Consider the following 16,107-nt stretch of genomic DNA (forward strand, 5'->3'; position numbering starts at 1 on the left):
TGTCGATGAAAGCTGCCTGTAAAAAGATTGTATTTTTTTCCTTCGGGGTTCATTTTTATGTCCGAGGGCAGTTCTTGTTAAAAACACTTCCATAAGCCCTGCCCACACGTAAGAATCGTTGCCCTTCAGACCCTTGAACATCACATCGTCCATTTTCCCACATAGGCCTTGTAAGGAAAGTCGCTGTTAAGTGGATAGTACTCACGGCTGTTGGGTATAGATTACACTTCACGTTCAGGTACAGGCATTGTTACAGCAAGTGCTGTGGGCCGAAGCTGGGCCGGCAGCAGGGCCACACTGATGTGCCCTGTGAGGCACGTGTCTGCCTCCAGCCGTGACAGTGACGACCGTGAACCGGGGACACGCTAGGTCACACTGAGGCGGCAGCTCTACAGTTACCATCTCCACCTGCCACTCTGTGAGGTGGAGGGAGTGTTCCGTGTTTTACAGATGAGTTGTCAGAGCCCCAGGGAGGGGTCAGCTCAGGACAAGGCAGCGGGTCACAGCAGAGCACGGTCTGTGCGTGTGGCTCAGNATTGTATTTTTTTCCTTCGGGGTTCATTTTTATGTCCGAGGGCAGTTCTTGTTAAAAACACTTCCATAAGCCCTGCCCACACGTAAGAATCGTTGCCCTTCAGACCCTTGAACATCACATCGTCCATTTTCCCACATAGGCCTTGTAAGGAAAGTCGCTGTTAAGTGGATAGTACTCAGGGCTGTTGGGTATAGATTACACTTCACGTTCAGGTACAGGCATTGTTACAGCAAGTGCTGTGGGCCGAAGCTGGGCTGGCAGCAGGGCCATACTGATGTGCCCTGTGAGGCACGTGTCTGCCTCCAGCCGTGACAGTGACAACCGTGAACCGGGGACACGCTAGGTCACACTGAGGCGGTGGCTCTACAGTTACCATCTCCACCTGCCACTCTGTGAGGTGGAGGGAGTGTTCCGTGTTTTACAGATGAGTTGTCAGAGCCCCAGGGAGGGGTCAGCTCAGGACAAGGCAGCGGGTCACAGCAGAGCACGGTCTGTGCGTGTGGCTCAGGACCTGCGCTTTTCGGGAGGCGGCTCCTCTGCTGGTTCGTTCAGCAGTTGTCTTCTGAATGCCCACCACATGCCAGGCATTCAGTTGTGCCCCCCGCTCCCCAGTACTCGTGTGCAGTGGACCAGCAGTGTTCTAGTGCGAGCGTTGAATTCCTTTAATGCTCCCAGCAATCTGGTGAGAGATGTAGCTGTGCCCCCACTTCACAGGTGAAAATAATGAGGCCCAGCGGCAGTGAGAGCCTTGCTGACGGTCACACAGTGAGTGTGTGGTGGAATCAGAGCTTGAACCCAGGCAGTTAGATTTCAGTCTTGTTTTGCCTTTACAACTAAGAACAAGAGCTTGCAAGGAGACGAAGACGTTCTCACTCGCAGGAAACGGTGCAGGTGCAGAGAGTCACACGTACACAGACTGCTGCCGTATCAGGCTGCCAGCCCTCTGAGCAGTTACAGGAGTGGACGCCTGCCTGGCTGTGGCCAACAGCAGGGGCAGCGGGTGAGACGTAGTGGGAATGCAGAGAAGACGGCGCCCGGGATGGGAGCTGGCCTGGGAGGTCTCGCAGCAGACCCGGAGTGGTGGCGGAAGTCCTGCTGAGGGAACTGATTGAATCAGAAAATGGTAGCAAGGGGCGCACTAGGCAGGGAGGACTGGAGACCAGTGCTTGGCATGAGGGGTGTATTCGATGCTCAGAGAACATTGATGACTGAATATGAGAGGGGAGGGTTGCAACCTGGGTGGTCAGGTAAAGCTGGTGTCACTGCTGGAACAGGAGCCTCCCGGGGGCAGCGATTCGGGGAGCAGCTGACTGAGTGCCTGTCGCCTTGCGAAGACAGGACAGTCTTCCAGACGTTATTGGTAAACATTATTGATAGATTGAATTCTATCAACGTGTTTCTTCACCTGTTTTCATTATCGGCCCCTCGCCCAGGAGAAAAGTCCCATCAGATTCTTCCTAATGAGAGACATCAAATACTAGGAAATAAGGTTTGGTAAGGTAGGGTTGAATTTTGGGGGGCCTCAACTGCTGTAATATTTAAGATTCCCTCCCACCTCGCCCCCCAAGAACCGTTTCTCACCCCTTTTGTTCGAAGTGGAAATTTCTCATGGCTGGTTGGAAAGAAGGGATGGGATCTTGGATCGGACTCTGGTTAGAGGTGGAAATTTGAGAGTCGTCAATTCCATGCCAAAAGGAAGTTCAGGGGTAATTGTGTAATAAAGAAGGGTACCTTTTTGCCAAAACATTGCTGGTAAGGATGCAGTGAAACTCGCAACCTCATACGTTCATGGTTTTGTAAATTTTACCATCCTTTGGGCACTGGTTTATCAACAAACTGTACTTCATGGAATCTAAAACACCATTATGAATAAGCCAGGCCATTATTTTATGTACCACTAAGGAAAAAAAAAAACTGCTGCCAATTATAATTATAAAATGCTGTCCTGGGTTCAGTGAGGGAGAGTGTAGAAAAGAGCGAGTCTCAGATTTGATGAAATGTGGGGTGTCATAGCCATATAAATGACGCTGTCTTGTTGGCACACTAGTTTGGAGTGGGAATCATCTAATGGGGAGTCTTTCCCCTTGGGAGGTGTTTACTCTAGCACTACAGACACCAATTAAAATGGGACATTTGAAATGTTTAAAGAATTGCACAGTGTAGCTGCAGCCACGGGAAGAGTGTAGTGTGAGTGCCCCAGGTTGTGTCTTAGGGAAGCAACGTCATTTCCACAGATGCTGCCCCAGGAAGGAGTTCCCGAGGTCACAGGCCAGCCAGCAGAGGGCTCTCCTAGGTTCTGGTGCCCAGCGTTGGCCTGGGCATCTATGGCCCAGCGGGGTTGGGGGCCCCAAGTTGAAGGACAGTCCAGCACGTTTCACTCAGCAGTCTTCATAGGAGGGCAGGGACACCTGCATGGATGGGGCCGGGGAGACGGGGCGAGGGGGCTCGAAGCAGCCAGCGATGCAACCTCACGGCACAGGCCTGGGCGCACACAGCATGCCGCCGGCGAGGGCCTCACCCTGCGTTCTGTTGGCTGCCTTGCAGGTGATCCAGATCCGGTTCTGAGGTGCATCGTTTCGGGATTCTTTGCAAATGCAGCGAGGTTTCATTCTACCGGAGCTTACAGGTAATGTGGTGCTTGGAGTCATTTGTTAAAGGACAAATCTTAAAAATGATTCAAACTGCATAGACAGCGGATGTACAGGAGAAGGAGAGAAACTTTAAATTGAAGAGTTTTCTCTTGTGTATAAGGTGCCTCTGTCTGAAGCTGAGTTTAGCTATGTAGCTTTAAGCGAAGTATCTTAACTCCATGGAAGTGACTCTCAGATACCCAGCTCCCCCATGTGCTGCAGGAGGCTGGCAGCATCTCCATTCCAGTAATAGGATCGCAGGACTAGAAGGAGCCATTAAAGGTGCTCTTCCCCAAACTAGTCGCTTTTGTCACTGGGTAGCTCACACGTTTTTAGAGAACTGCAGGATCGAAGCCACTGCCACCCTGATATGTTGTGGCCGCGTTGGGTGGCTTTGGGTGTTGGCCAGTGTTTCTTCGTGCGCCTGACCTTCCTCCCTCTGCAGACTACAGCCTGTTTCATTTTCTGGCTTAGCTTTCTTTACTCCATACTAAATCACTCCAGTTCTTTGAATTGTTCCTGTTAGTCTGTCTTTTCTCGCAGCCCGTTTCAGTCTCATGACTCCGCTGCAGCCTGTGTGAAGTGCAGTGATCCTGTGATCTGCTGCTTAGTAAGGGAGCAGCCCGGCGGCTTTCCCCCGGCCCTTCTCTGGGTTTCCTTCACATGGTGTTTTGTCATTAGCTTTTTCTGCTCAGAAGATACTACAGTCCTGTCACCGTGAGGTCAGCCATGTTGTCCCAGACATGGGGCTTTGTTAACGAGGCCAGGGTCGCCTTCAGGTGTTTTATTTTTTTGGCACCCAGGTCTCTCAGTAGATGGGACCGTCAAACTGATTGAACCTCAGTAGAGCACTGTGCATTTATCTCCAGGCCGTCCTGTTTGTCACCAAGTGCTCCGGCCTGTTGGTGTCGGTTCTGCTGCCCGTCACACGAGCTCGCCTCCCAACCCCGTGCTGCCTGTGACTGAGGCCGCGGCTCCGGGGCCTGGCGTCCCCTCCAGGGGGCACTGTTACCGTGTTGTCCCTTTGATGGCCCCACTGTTCCAATAGTATGAGTTCGAAGCTTCTGCTGGCATTTGGAAAAGCTCTTTCTCCAGGGCCCTCGACCAAAATGTGGGCTATATACCCAAGAGGCTTCACAGTCGGCGAGCCCCTGTAGGACTAAGTTCAGTGCCGGTCAGCTCAGGGCCCCCGGGTGCTGGCTGCACTGCAGGGCTGGAGGTGAGCTCGGTCGTGGCTCTGGGGGCACCTCCGTGACATGCACGTCTCTGGCACCTGCAGGAACTCTGTAATTGTGGTTTGGGCAGTGCCGTCCATCCGACTGAGAGTTCTGGGCTCCATCAATATTTTTAAATTAAATTGAGTTGTATCTGTGTTGGAATTTGAAATATTATCTCAGAGAAATGGATACATCAACACTTAGCTTTCTTTTTTTTTTAAGATTTTACTTTTCTTTTAGAGGGGAAAGGAAGGAGAGAGGGAGAGAAATATCAGTGTATGGGTTGCCTTCTGTGCATCCCCTGCTGGGAACTGGCCTGCAACCCAGGCATGTGCCCTGACTGGGAATCGAACCTTGATCATGTGGTTCGCAGGCCCGCACTCAATCCACTGAGCCACACTAGTCAGCAGCACTGACCTTTCTTTTTCCCCTGTTATCTCCCCCATAGTCTTGTTAAGTGCCTCGGGGGAACGGATTTGGCCACTGGAGCTCCTCCCCCATAGTCTTTATCTTTCATACTTAACTTTGTTTAATAGAAGTCGGAATTTATATTATTTCTGTTCCCAAGGAAATTACTTTCAAAGTCTACAGAAGATAAACAAAGACTGACAGAGCAGTATGTTTCTAAATTTTTTTTCCCTAAATGTCCACAAGTTGTTTTACTTTCATTGTTTGCGTTTTTTATTCTTGGCTTCTGGACTGGCAGTGGGGGATGAGCTCATAAAGAGTCCAGGAGAAGATGGAGAGGATAGTCTTGTTCCTGTGGAGTAGAATCTGGATGCGTTTTTTATAATAAACACGTCTCTGGGGAAGTCTTGCTGTAAGTATTTAAAACCCACTTCAGACAAATCCCTGTGTTTTACAAGGACTCTCCGCGACGACCATGAGCTGCATATCCACCCGGCCTCAGTCCTCTATGGAGAGAAGCCGCCTCGCTGGTGAGCCATGCCCCTGCGTCTTCGCCTCGCAGCTGCGTTGAAGGGAAGGCCTAGTTCTTGTTCGTGTCAGGGTCCCTGTCGCCTGGCACAGGCGCCCAGCACACGGTAGTTGACGTGGTTGTGCTGGGCCGTTCGTAGAAATTCTGCTCTATCAGAGCTCTCCTTGAGCACGGTGGTGACCCTCTGCTCGCTCAGCCGTTCAGCAAACATTCAGCTTTGCCCTTGGACCAGGTACTTAACCCTGCAGAGCTGTGTGGAGATGAATTCAGGTCCCAGAGAATTCATCATTCGGAGGGAGAGACAGACACCAACAGACGCCAGTACCTTAGGAGAAGGGCTTTCATGGAGTGCTGTATAAAGAAAGGGCTGCGTTGGGACCTCAAGGCCAAGGGCAGTCAGGGATGGCCGAGGTGTTCCGGAAGGCACGTAGGCCTTAGCGCCTCCCCCGTGGATGGACACACTCTTACCCACCACTCAGGCCACGAGGCTTCGGTGAGCAGCATCCATGCGTTTGTTTAGTGCGGTGCCTGGCACACAGAATAGGTGCCTGTTGAAGGTGAAGGGGAAAATGCATCATTTCTAATTGTTGTGATTCCTGTTTCTCATCACAAGGTACAGGAAATTACCTCATGCTTCCTCTTGTTCCAGGGTTATCTACAACGAAGTCATACAAACCTCCAAATATTACATGAGAGATGTGACTGCTGTTGAGTCTGCCTGGCTGCTGGAGCTGGCTCCACACTTCTACCAACAAGGAACGGTAGGCGTGAACAGTCTGCCCCCAAAACTGCCTGTGAACCCGCCTCTTCGTATTCTAGATACGCACTGACTCTCCAGGTCAGTGCCATGTCCCCCAGCAGCTCATAGGGGACATGGCCATTATTACCATGTCCCCAGACCATTCTGGGTAAAAGCTCTCTACCACTCGCTCATAGTGAAGCGCATTTAAAAAGAATGCATGAGACAAAAAAGAGAATGAATCTCCAGCTCTTTCATCCTCTGCTCTTCTGCACTATTTGTAAAAGAAAAGTCTGTCGCACTGTGGATCGCATTCACAAGGAGTGGCACAAGTGTTCTCTGACGAGGGTTGCCTCAAGGGACTGTAGGAGGTGTACCAGTTACACCGGGGGTTTCAGCCTGGTGCCAGCTGACGCTGAGCATGGGCGCTACTGTGTGTTTATCCTCTTCCTCCAGGCAGGCCTCCCGGGACGGTGAGGGTGTGAGCCTTGGAGAACAAGTCATAGTTTCGTGTTCTTCATTTCTACAAGAAATATTGCTTGTTCACTGTGCGCACACACACAAGTCACAGCTTTTTCTAGGAAAATTTTTAATCTAGAGGTAATTATAGTGGAAGGCTGGCATGAAAACAGGTAAATCAGAGTTCACAAACTTTCTGGCTAAATAGAGCCCAGAGACTTGTTCTGTCCCGCACTGTGTTTTGTTTTTTAACATTTTATATATTTATTTTTAGAGAGAGGGGACAGGAAGGAGAAAGAGTGGGAGAGAAACATCAATGTGTGGTTACCTCTCATGTGTCCCCTACTGGGGACCTGGCCTGCAACCCAAGCATGTGCCCTGACTAGGAATTGAACCAGCGACCCTTCGCTTTGCAGGCCTGTGCTCAATCCACTGAGCTACACCAGCCAGGGCCCGCACTGTGTTTTTAACTGATGTGTTTAGTCCCTTCATGTTCAGTGAGTCATTGCTTCAGTTAGGTTTAAGTCTGCTCTTTTGCTGTTTATTTTCTATTTGTCCAATTTATGCTGTTCTTTTTTTAGTGCCTGCTTTTGAATTAGTGAGATTATTTAGTGTTCCGTGTTGTCTCTTCTAATGGCCTTTTATGCTTCTTGATTTTGGGGTGGCTTAGGCGTTATATATGCATCCTCATCCTCAATGCATCACAGTCGACCTTGAACACGTATCACACTATTTAGCTGACAATGTAAGAAGCTTAGATAGTTCACTTCCTCATCCTGTTCTTTGTGCTCTTATTGTTGGATATTTTAATTCTACGTTTGTTATTGTGTGTTATTTCTTCATATGGCTTGTTTCTGTATTGTCACATACGTCACTTTTTTCTACATATTTTATTTATTTTTTTAAAGACTTTATTTATTTATTTATCTTTAGAGGGAAAGTGAAGGAGAGGAGAGAAGTATCGATGTATGGTTTCCTCTCGTGAGTTCCCTGCTGGGAACTGGCCTGCAACCCAGGCATGTGCCCTGACTGGGAATCGAACCGCGATCATGTGGTTCGCAGGCCTGTGCTCAATCCACTGAGTTACACCAGCCAGGGCTACATATTTTATTTTTAAATGTTGTGTTTTATTTCTACATATATTTTACTTCTACATATATTTTATTCCTTGTGTTTTAAACAGTTGCCTTTTAAAGAAATGAAGAAACAAGAAAAAGAAAGTATTTTGTGTCCCTCACATGCTCACCCTCTCATCACCCCCATGCATTTGCACAGATCTGGGTGTCTCCGGTCTGTTTCTTAAAGAGCTCCCTCTAGTGCTCGTTTTCGTGCATACCCGCTAGTGAGACCCTCTCACATTCCTGTGTCCGAGCATCTTTGTTTTACCTTTACTTTTGAAAGATGTTGTTTCTGCCCTGGCTGGTGTAACTCAGTGGATTGAGCACAGGCCTGCGAACCACAGGATTGTGGTTCGATTCCCAGTCAGGGCACATGCCTGGGTTGCAGGCCAGTTCCCAGCAGGGGACTCAGGGGCAGCAACCATACATTGATATTTCTCTCCTTCTCTTCCTCTCTAAAGATAAATAAATAAAACTTTTTTTAAAAAGATGTTTTTTCTGTATACAGATTTCTAGGGTGCACGTCTGTTCTGTTTTTTTTCACTCAGCACTTTAATGACAACACGAGTTCATGTCATTACTGTCTGAGTAATTACATTTGAGTTGTTTCTGTGAGAAGCTAGTCATTTTTATTGTTGCTCCTCTGTGTGTGATGTGTCTTTGTTCTCTTGTGACCGCTTTGAAGTTTTTTCTTCACCTTTGTGTTTTCAGCAGGTGGACCTGTTCTGTGCCTTTCTTTGTTTTTCCTGCTCGGGGTTCGTTGAGCTGATTGGATCTGTGCGCCGATGTTTCATTTTTATCACATTTGGGAGATTTGAGATTATTATGCCTTAAAATATTTTTTCTGCCTCATGAACTGCGTGCCAGGGTTCTGGGACTCCAGTCACATGCATTTTAGAGCACTTGTCACTGTCCTGCGTGTTGTGGAGGCTCTGATGTTGTTTTTAGTGCTTCAGTTTGGAGAGTTTTTCTTCCCTGTATTCAGGGACGTTCACTGGCCAGTTCTTCTGCAGTGTCCGGCCTGCTGTTAAGCCCATCCAAAGAATATTTCATTTTGTATTTTCTGTTCTCACACTTTCATTTGGTTCTTTAATTTTTTATTTTCCTGTTTAGAGTCTCTTTGTGTTCACTCATTCTGTCCATCTTTTTCTTTAAATCGTCTAGCATATTATACAGGGGGAGCCAGAAAGAGGCCTACAGCTGTGATTACATGAGACACAGAGTTTATTATTCCTTGTATTATTTACCAATGATTGTATTAGTCCTTGCATTATTATTAATTTCCACATGAACAACTGTGAACCTACTTTTGCCCATTCCTGTTTAAAGGGCTTGTCTACTGATTGAACATATTGGGCAATTTCTGGTTTATTTCATCTTTTGATTTTTTTCCTCCATGTTATGGGTCTCATTTTTCTGCCTCTTTAGTATTGTTGTTTATGCCGGACCATATAAATGCTGTGTCGCTCCAGAGAGTCTGGATTTGGTTGCCTTTTTCTTAAAAGAACGTTGAGCTTTTTCCTAGTAGAAAGTTAATAACGGCAGATTAGTTTCATTTCACTGAGGACTGATTTTAGTCTCTGATGGGGCCATTCTGAAGTAGCCGCACTCCTAGGACATGGTGACCTGGTTGATGTCTCACCTGAATGCCCAGTCTGTCCAGTGAGGCCTTTGCACTCCGGGCAGAACCCCGGCGTCTCCAGCGCGGCACAGGCCTGCAGACCCCGTACCAGCTCACAACTCCCTGGGGACTTTTGTCTGCCAGCCTCGTCGACCCTGGGCTTGCTCACGTGCAGCTTAGCATTCAGCCAAGACTTGAGGGAACCCCACATAGATTTCTGGAGCTGTCCTGCAAATTCCAGCTGCCTCTGGCCTGTCTCCTCTGCCCAGCAGCACTGTTCTCTGTTCAGGGTTTACGTCTGGGTGCCAAGGTTTGGAGAACCAGGCAGAGACCTGGGACGAATACAGAGCTCACTTTGAGCATTTCCTTTTTCTGAGGGATTTCAGCCCTGTGCTGTCTGTTGTTGCCCAGTACCTGAAAACATTTGCATCAATATTTTGCCCAGTTTCACCATCATTTACCACAGAAGGGAAATTCTGAAACCTGTAACTTCATCAGGGTTATAACCACACTGCAGTGTTTTCAACCCCAAATTTGGATTGACTGGAGCATTTAAAAATTGGGAGATTTCACATTAAATGTTGACTTCAGGCTCCTCTTGAAAGAAGTATGAAATCTGTTCGCACTGGGCTTGGGTTCCAGCCCGGCAGCAATCAGCAGAGACACAGCAGCCTAGGCGCCACAGCCTGCCTCCTCCCTTCTTCCACGTGTTCAGCTCCTGGGGACAACGGAGCTGTGACCCTGTGCACGGAGGGATCTTCTCACCCATCCCCCTCTCGCAGTGGAAAGGGCAGTTGTCTTTTAAATGTCTTGTTATAATACTTAAATCTTACCCAACCAAACAAAGTACGTTTCATGCAGACCTCATCAGTTAGCGCAGCCGGACATGAGACCAGTGGCAGGGACTGGGAACAATGCAGAGTGTGTGGTCTCTGCTGTGTCGGTCTCATGGGAACAGCCCAGAAGTGGAAGGAACTCTTTTCCTTCAGAACATCTCGGCTGCAAAGTGCAAGAGAAGCGATCCGAAATGAGAGGTGGCGGTTGAGAAGCGTGGCCCAGCTGTGAGGGTGCTCGTTAAAGGGATGAGGGGCAAGCATCTAGGGAAGGAGACAAAGTTGTCTTAGGCTCTTGGAGAACAGAATGAACCTAAAAGTTGAGTTCTTTTCCCTTCTCAGCTCAAGAGTTACAGTTTCTTTAGGTCCAACCCACAGAGTTAAGAGTGAATAGCCCCAGGAAGAAAAATGGCAGCCATAGATTCCTGCATTTGTCTTTTCTCTCCAAATGCTTGTTTTTCAGGTCACCAGTTCTACTCTGGTCACTGTGATCAGTTATTTTTAGAGAGGCCAGGGCCCTGAGGAATCACCTGGTACCCCAACTTCATTGTACAGGCGAGGGCCCTGAAACTCCCTAAGAACCTCAGTCCCTCCTTAACTAAACAGCACAAAGGTACTTCTGCTACTGACTTGTTAGTCCAAAGCTAACTGATTCCTCCAAAAGCCCTGCAGACCCCGGGGGCCGCCCACTCGGGGTGGATGTTCATTTGTTGAACGCAGCGCAGTGCCTCGTGAGCACCCAGGGCTCACTGACCATGCCCGGCTCTCTTTCTGGCACCTTCGGTGACTTCCCATTACCGTTGTTTTTCAGAGTGTCACTCATGCTGTAAAGAGGCCTGCAATGGTCCAGAGGCAGCTCTGTTTATACTCAGCATTCTTCCCAGAAACAAGCACCAAAAATGGTCCCATGGGCTCCATGATGTCATCTGTTCCCAAGCGAAGGCTGCGGGGCGTCTAATGTCAATTCTGGGGTCACATCAGGTGAAGTGAGAGGATTCAGAGAGTTCAACAAGATCAGTAGTCGGGGAGAAAAACAGGGTGACCTGTTCGGAGATTTGCCTTTCAGTCCTTAAAGTTTTTTTTTCCTGATTCTCAGAGGTATCTTTGGACTCTGGGGAAAATCCTCCGAGCCAGAACCTATACCAGTCCTTTCTTGGATGTACTCGGTTAGGAAGGTCCTCGTTCTAGCTCATCGACATGCGTGTCCTGCCCACTTGGCCATCTCTCGTCATGCTTGATGGCGTGTCGTCTTCCCTTGCACCCTGCGTTCTCCCAGGGCTGCAGTTCTCTGCCGGCCGTGGGGACCGCTGCCTCGTGGCCAGGGTGGCAATTCCTCAGGTGGAGATCTCGCTGCGTGGCAGGGTGACGCACCTTAGATGGCAGTTGGTTGGTTGTTTATGACCATTAAGGGCGTCCAGGGCTACCTCAGTGAACCAAGTCATTTATTAAAAACTCAGTTTGTACCCTGTGCCGTGTCACTAGGGGGTATCCTTTTCCTGTGCGTCTTCCCTGCCTCGCATAGGTGCCCGCATTCGAGACACCCACTAAAATGACGTACCTCCTCATTTCCATTCCTCAACCACCCTTAAGGGATTCGTGGAAACTTGACGAGATGTCCGGCCTGAGCCCTGTCCCCTGAGCTAAGGAGTTCAGCTGCAGTGCTGTGCGCACGGCCCGTGGGCCCCGACTGAGCCCCGGCGGGCTGGGCCCTGGGCTGCTGTGGCTTACCACAGGCCCATCTCCTCTGTTGGCCACTGGCGCTGGTTCCCTGCAGACTCCTTCCTGGGAGCCCGGCGTTTACCCAGAGGGCATGAACCAGATGGAAACTTGGGTCTGGTCCTGTGTGTGGAGATTGTGGTGAAGCCTGGTTTCTTTGTCCGACCACCCTCAATTATGACGTTTTCTCCTCTCTTGCAGCACCTGTCCCTAAAAGCCAAACGGGCCAAGGTCCAGGACCAGTGAGCAGATCTGGGCTGTGGCCACGGGGCTGCGTGGGGCCCTCTTCTCTGTGCTGCTGCCCTAGCTGCGAGGGACGGCGAGCTGTCCTTTGCTCCTGTGGGACCTTTAGCTGTTTCGACCGGGGCGCCTCCTGTGCATTAGTCCCTTCTTCCCGCTCCCCTCCGCGTCTGCATCCTCGCTGGGATTGTGGAGGAGTTGTGTGCGGGCAGGCACGCTGCCACACGGCACCCAGCAGAGCGCGAGTTGGCAGGGCTCTGCTCATTGGTCAGTCGGCACACTCACTGGCCCACCATGCCACTTCCAACAGGCAGTCTGTCCTGCCCCCTGGCCTAGCTTAATGGGGAATGAGGGGGAAAGTTAGCCAGTCCACCTGCAGCACCACGCTGGCTGCCCCGAGAGTTTGCTGGGCTGGCTTTGCTTTCCCTGGAGGGGCCATGGCTGTGCGGACCAGCGAGGCCAGCTGCTAGGTGGGAGTAAGTGTGTGCCCACAGAGGGGCGCGATCCGGGAAACGCTGCGGATTTCTGCCAGGGTCACCACGGGGCTTGTCTGGCGGCACAGGGGCTCCCCAAACCAAGGGGCTTCTGGTTTCCCCTTTGCCCACATCTGTCTACAGGCAGAAGACTCGCAAGGACGGGTGATGGACAGAGAGGACTGGTGCGCCGTTCATCTGTTAGCACAGGTTTCCCTGTTGTGCAGTGGGCTCAGCTTTCCCTGCCGACAGCATCACCAGCTGACAGTTTCGCCCGCTGGGGCCTCCGAATCAGGAATGCACAACAGCGCAGAGGCGCGAAGCTTCTGTAGCTCAGGAACATGCCCTGCACATCTGTGTTTGTTCGTTGCCGCGTCCTTGGAGAGCAGGGGCGGCCCTCCCGGCGGGCACTGGTCACATCGCTGTCCGGGGCTCCTTCGCTCCGGTATTCACACTTCAGCCTGTGACCAGTCAGACTTTGTCCCCATCCTGTTCAGTGACATTTATTTCAAAACCATGTAGCTCGAAAATTTATTTTTGTACTGGCCTTAGTTTGTACGTGCCACTTTGGCACCAAACACATGTCATTTTTATTTCCATTTTATAAATGTTAATAATAGTGATAACTTGTTAACAGTAGCAAACCTTTATACCTAAAGTAAATGTATTCCCTCCCATCCTGGTTCCCAGGGTCTGTATTTTAAAATGGGCCACTTCATTCCGCCCAGTGAGGGCCTGACATTAGCTAAGAAACCCGATGCTGTAGCGTACAGCAGCCTTTGGGGTCACATAGACCAGGGGAGTCCCCTCAACCAAGACCACGTGACCAAATGGCCTCAGGCCTTGCGAGAGCAAACCATGGGACGTGGTTTAAATGTGAAGTCTCCAAGATGCCAGTTTCCCGTTGGGATCTCTTGTGGAGAGGTCAGAAGCCTAATTCATATAAAGTCCAATGTCGGGCGGCTGATCCTAATTAGCTGTTGGGGTGGAAGGAGGGAAAGGTGCCGGACCCAGACCTTGCAGGCGAGGCCAGAGATCCACAAGGCGAGGCCACACGCATGGCCTGGGGTCGGCCTCGGGGAGCACAGCGCTGTTGGCCACCCCGACCTGGGGGTGTCCTGTGCTTGCCTCCACGGGGCTGCTGCGCCCGGGGCAGTCCCGAGCCGTGCGCTGTGTGACGCTGTAGTCCATAATGTACGGAGAGAATGTTTCACTGTCACTCTGCGGTCACAGCCTATACGTGTGTCCGGAGACCCACCACCTTGTGAGGGAGTGATGTCCCGATGGGACCACGGCCATCAGGGCCTGTCAGCGCAATAGACGCTGTCCCCAAGTAGTTCCACCAGAGTTGGTCCCCTTGGGCGCCGTGTGGCTTTGCACAGTCCTTGGTGAGGCTCCCACTGCACTGTAGCTCGTCTTTTTGGTGCCCCAGCAGGTGGAGGGCAGCCTGTGTCCAGCCGGTGCCCCTGCTGCTCACTCCGTTGGCAGGGGGTGGGCGAGCACCTTGGCTGCCTGCCCGGCACAGGGTTGGGGGCCGAGGTGTTTGACCTGAGTGGCCTGACGGGCAGACCAGAGCAGGGGAAGGGTGACAACGGTGAGTGGCAGAGGTCGCAGAGGCCAGGGCACAACCAGACTTCCTGTGAATGTGCAGATGGTGCTTGTGTTCCTCCCTGTCCGTCCCCTCCAGCCCAGTGTTGCACTTTGGCCGTGACCTCGGAGAGTGGCACAGTCCCCCAGCCCCACACACTCCTGTCTGTCATCAGCACAGCCTGTGACCAATACTTGGTGGCATATACTTGGCATATACTTGGTGGCCTGGGTGCCACTGTTCCATGTCTGTCCTCATTCTCAGCTCCACTTCGCAGGACTAGGTGCCGGTGGCTCCTAGTCAGTCATTTCATAGGGCTGAGTGACAGGAGGCACAGGGCTGAAGTGCCTAAGTCTAGATGACCATGAGACCCCTTCCCGGACCTGGGAGTGGGACTGGGAGGCCGCAGCTCCAGCCTGTGGGCTTCTGATGTAGGTCACCACTGGGAATGGAGACGGGCCTTGGAGACTGAGGACATCAAGGCCAGGGAGGAGGGTGACCCAGCAGGAGGAGCATCAGATTTGAGTGACAGTTGATAACATGGGATTTTGCACAGTTGGCACCCTAACACGAGCCTAGATGGCACCCCAGGCCCACTCTCTGTTCCCCCAAAGCACTGTGATCAGAGTGGTTGGAATTGGACTCCCAGCAGGTTCTGGCGGTGCCTCCACTGTTGGCCAGCCCGCCGAGAGTCTTCCAGACCCCTCCCAAATGAGGAACATGTAGTAACAGGCAGTCCGTGACACTCAAAATTACCCCACATAAAAGACCATCCTCTAGTCTGGTTTTGGTGTGAAAATGTTTTCTTTTAATGATGATAGTTTTAAAAAATGTTTTCCTTGGGAAAAGTACAACACTGACCATCTTGTGTGTCTCTTTATTAAAAACCAATTCGAAATGAGCAGTTGTCGGTTGATGAGATCCCCGTGTCTGGGCACCGGTGGGCGGGCGCCTGGGCAGGCTGCGGGCCCCCAGGCAGCACTGGCCCCGGGCATCACTGCCCTGGGAGGGCGCCTCTGCCTCGCCGAGAGCTCCGGGGGTTGCCGTGGGCTTGGAGCAGCGGGGGTACCGCCTGTCTGGCAGAACTGGAAGGGTTTGCATTAGCAGGACTCGGCCCCGTCTGTCACTCACTGCACCTTCAGAGAAGGCCAGGTGTATCCACTCTCCACAGACTCATCTAGGTTCTGGCTTGGCCTCCCAGCTTGTGCTGGATGATGGAACTCTGGAATTTCTGTCATTGCAACTGATAGTAGTCAATTAAATGCCCCCAGACTCAGCTGGCCACACTGGGCGAGGAGCTGGAGTCTGCGTGGCAGGTCTCCTGGGTCCTCACTGGTCATCGCTCCCTCTGGCAAGATCACGTTCTGCTGTCTGTAATCATGGAGGTGTCACCTGGTGTGGACCTGGGTGGTACTGAACTTGTCCAAACAGGCTGTCTCCTTGCCTGCGCAAGAGACTCCTGAGGCAGCATTCTCCCTGGCCCTGTGGCCTCAGCCCCTACTTGTGGGTTCTGCTGAAGGCAGTGAGTAAGCTGGGCTCGTTGGGAGGTCCAGCAGGGAGTGGGTATGGTGGTGAGGGGCCCCGGGGTGACGCCAGACTCCCCACAGCCAGGTGAAAGGCTGCTGCCCCAGGGCTAGGCTCCTCACCGGCTCCAGGCCGATGGGATGAAGCCTTACATCAGGGTTTCCCCGCCACCGGGGCTGCAGACTGGTACCTGTCAGTGGCCCGTTCGGAACCCAGCCGCACAGCAGGAGGTGAGCAGCCTGCATGTCAGGGGAGGAAGCAGCTTCAATTGTTTTACACACCATTGAGCTCTGAGCCGCCTCTTGTCTCCCGGGCCGACCGGTGTCACAAAGGTCAGGACCTGCCTTACCTGATGCAAAGGTAGGCTCCTTCCTTCCTCTGGCTACTGCACCTGGACCCTCCTGGACCCTCCTGCTGGTGCGTCACTCGGTTTCCTTTTCTGCATTCCTGCCTGCTTCCTTCTTAAGTGCAGTTGGG

The 16,107-nt window shown here is 51.4% G+C and overlaps 1 protein-coding gene across 2 annotated transcripts in view; it reads left to right on the forward strand.

The window, feature by feature from the left end:
- The window catches only part of DHX35 (DEAH-box helicase 35), a 58,138-nt gene extending 44,929 nt beyond the window's left edge, over positions 1-13,209 (forward strand). For both annotated transcript variants that reach the window (XM_037044060.1, XM_037044061.1), the window contains 4 exons: positions 3,080-3,161; positions 5,249-5,320; positions 5,969-6,080; positions 12,007-13,209. In XM_037044060.1, coding sequence (XP_036899955.1) covers positions 3,080-3,161; positions 5,249-5,320; positions 5,969-6,080; positions 12,007-12,051 — 311 coding nt within the window. In that variant the 3' untranslated portion in view covers positions 12,052-13,209. The remainder of the gene's footprint in view (positions 1-3,079; positions 3,162-5,248; positions 5,321-5,968; positions 6,081-12,006) is intronic.
- Positions 13,210-16,107: the final 2,898 nt, after the last annotated feature.

This window comes from Sturnira hondurensis, unplaced genomic scaffold (genome assembly GCF_014824575.4).
Source record: "Sturnira hondurensis isolate 20B ecotype Veracruz unplaced genomic scaffold, ASM1482457v3 Scaffold0004136, whole genome shotgun sequence".
NCBI classification, from domain to species: Eukaryota; Metazoa; Chordata; class Mammalia; order Chiroptera; family Phyllostomidae; genus Sturnira; species Sturnira hondurensis.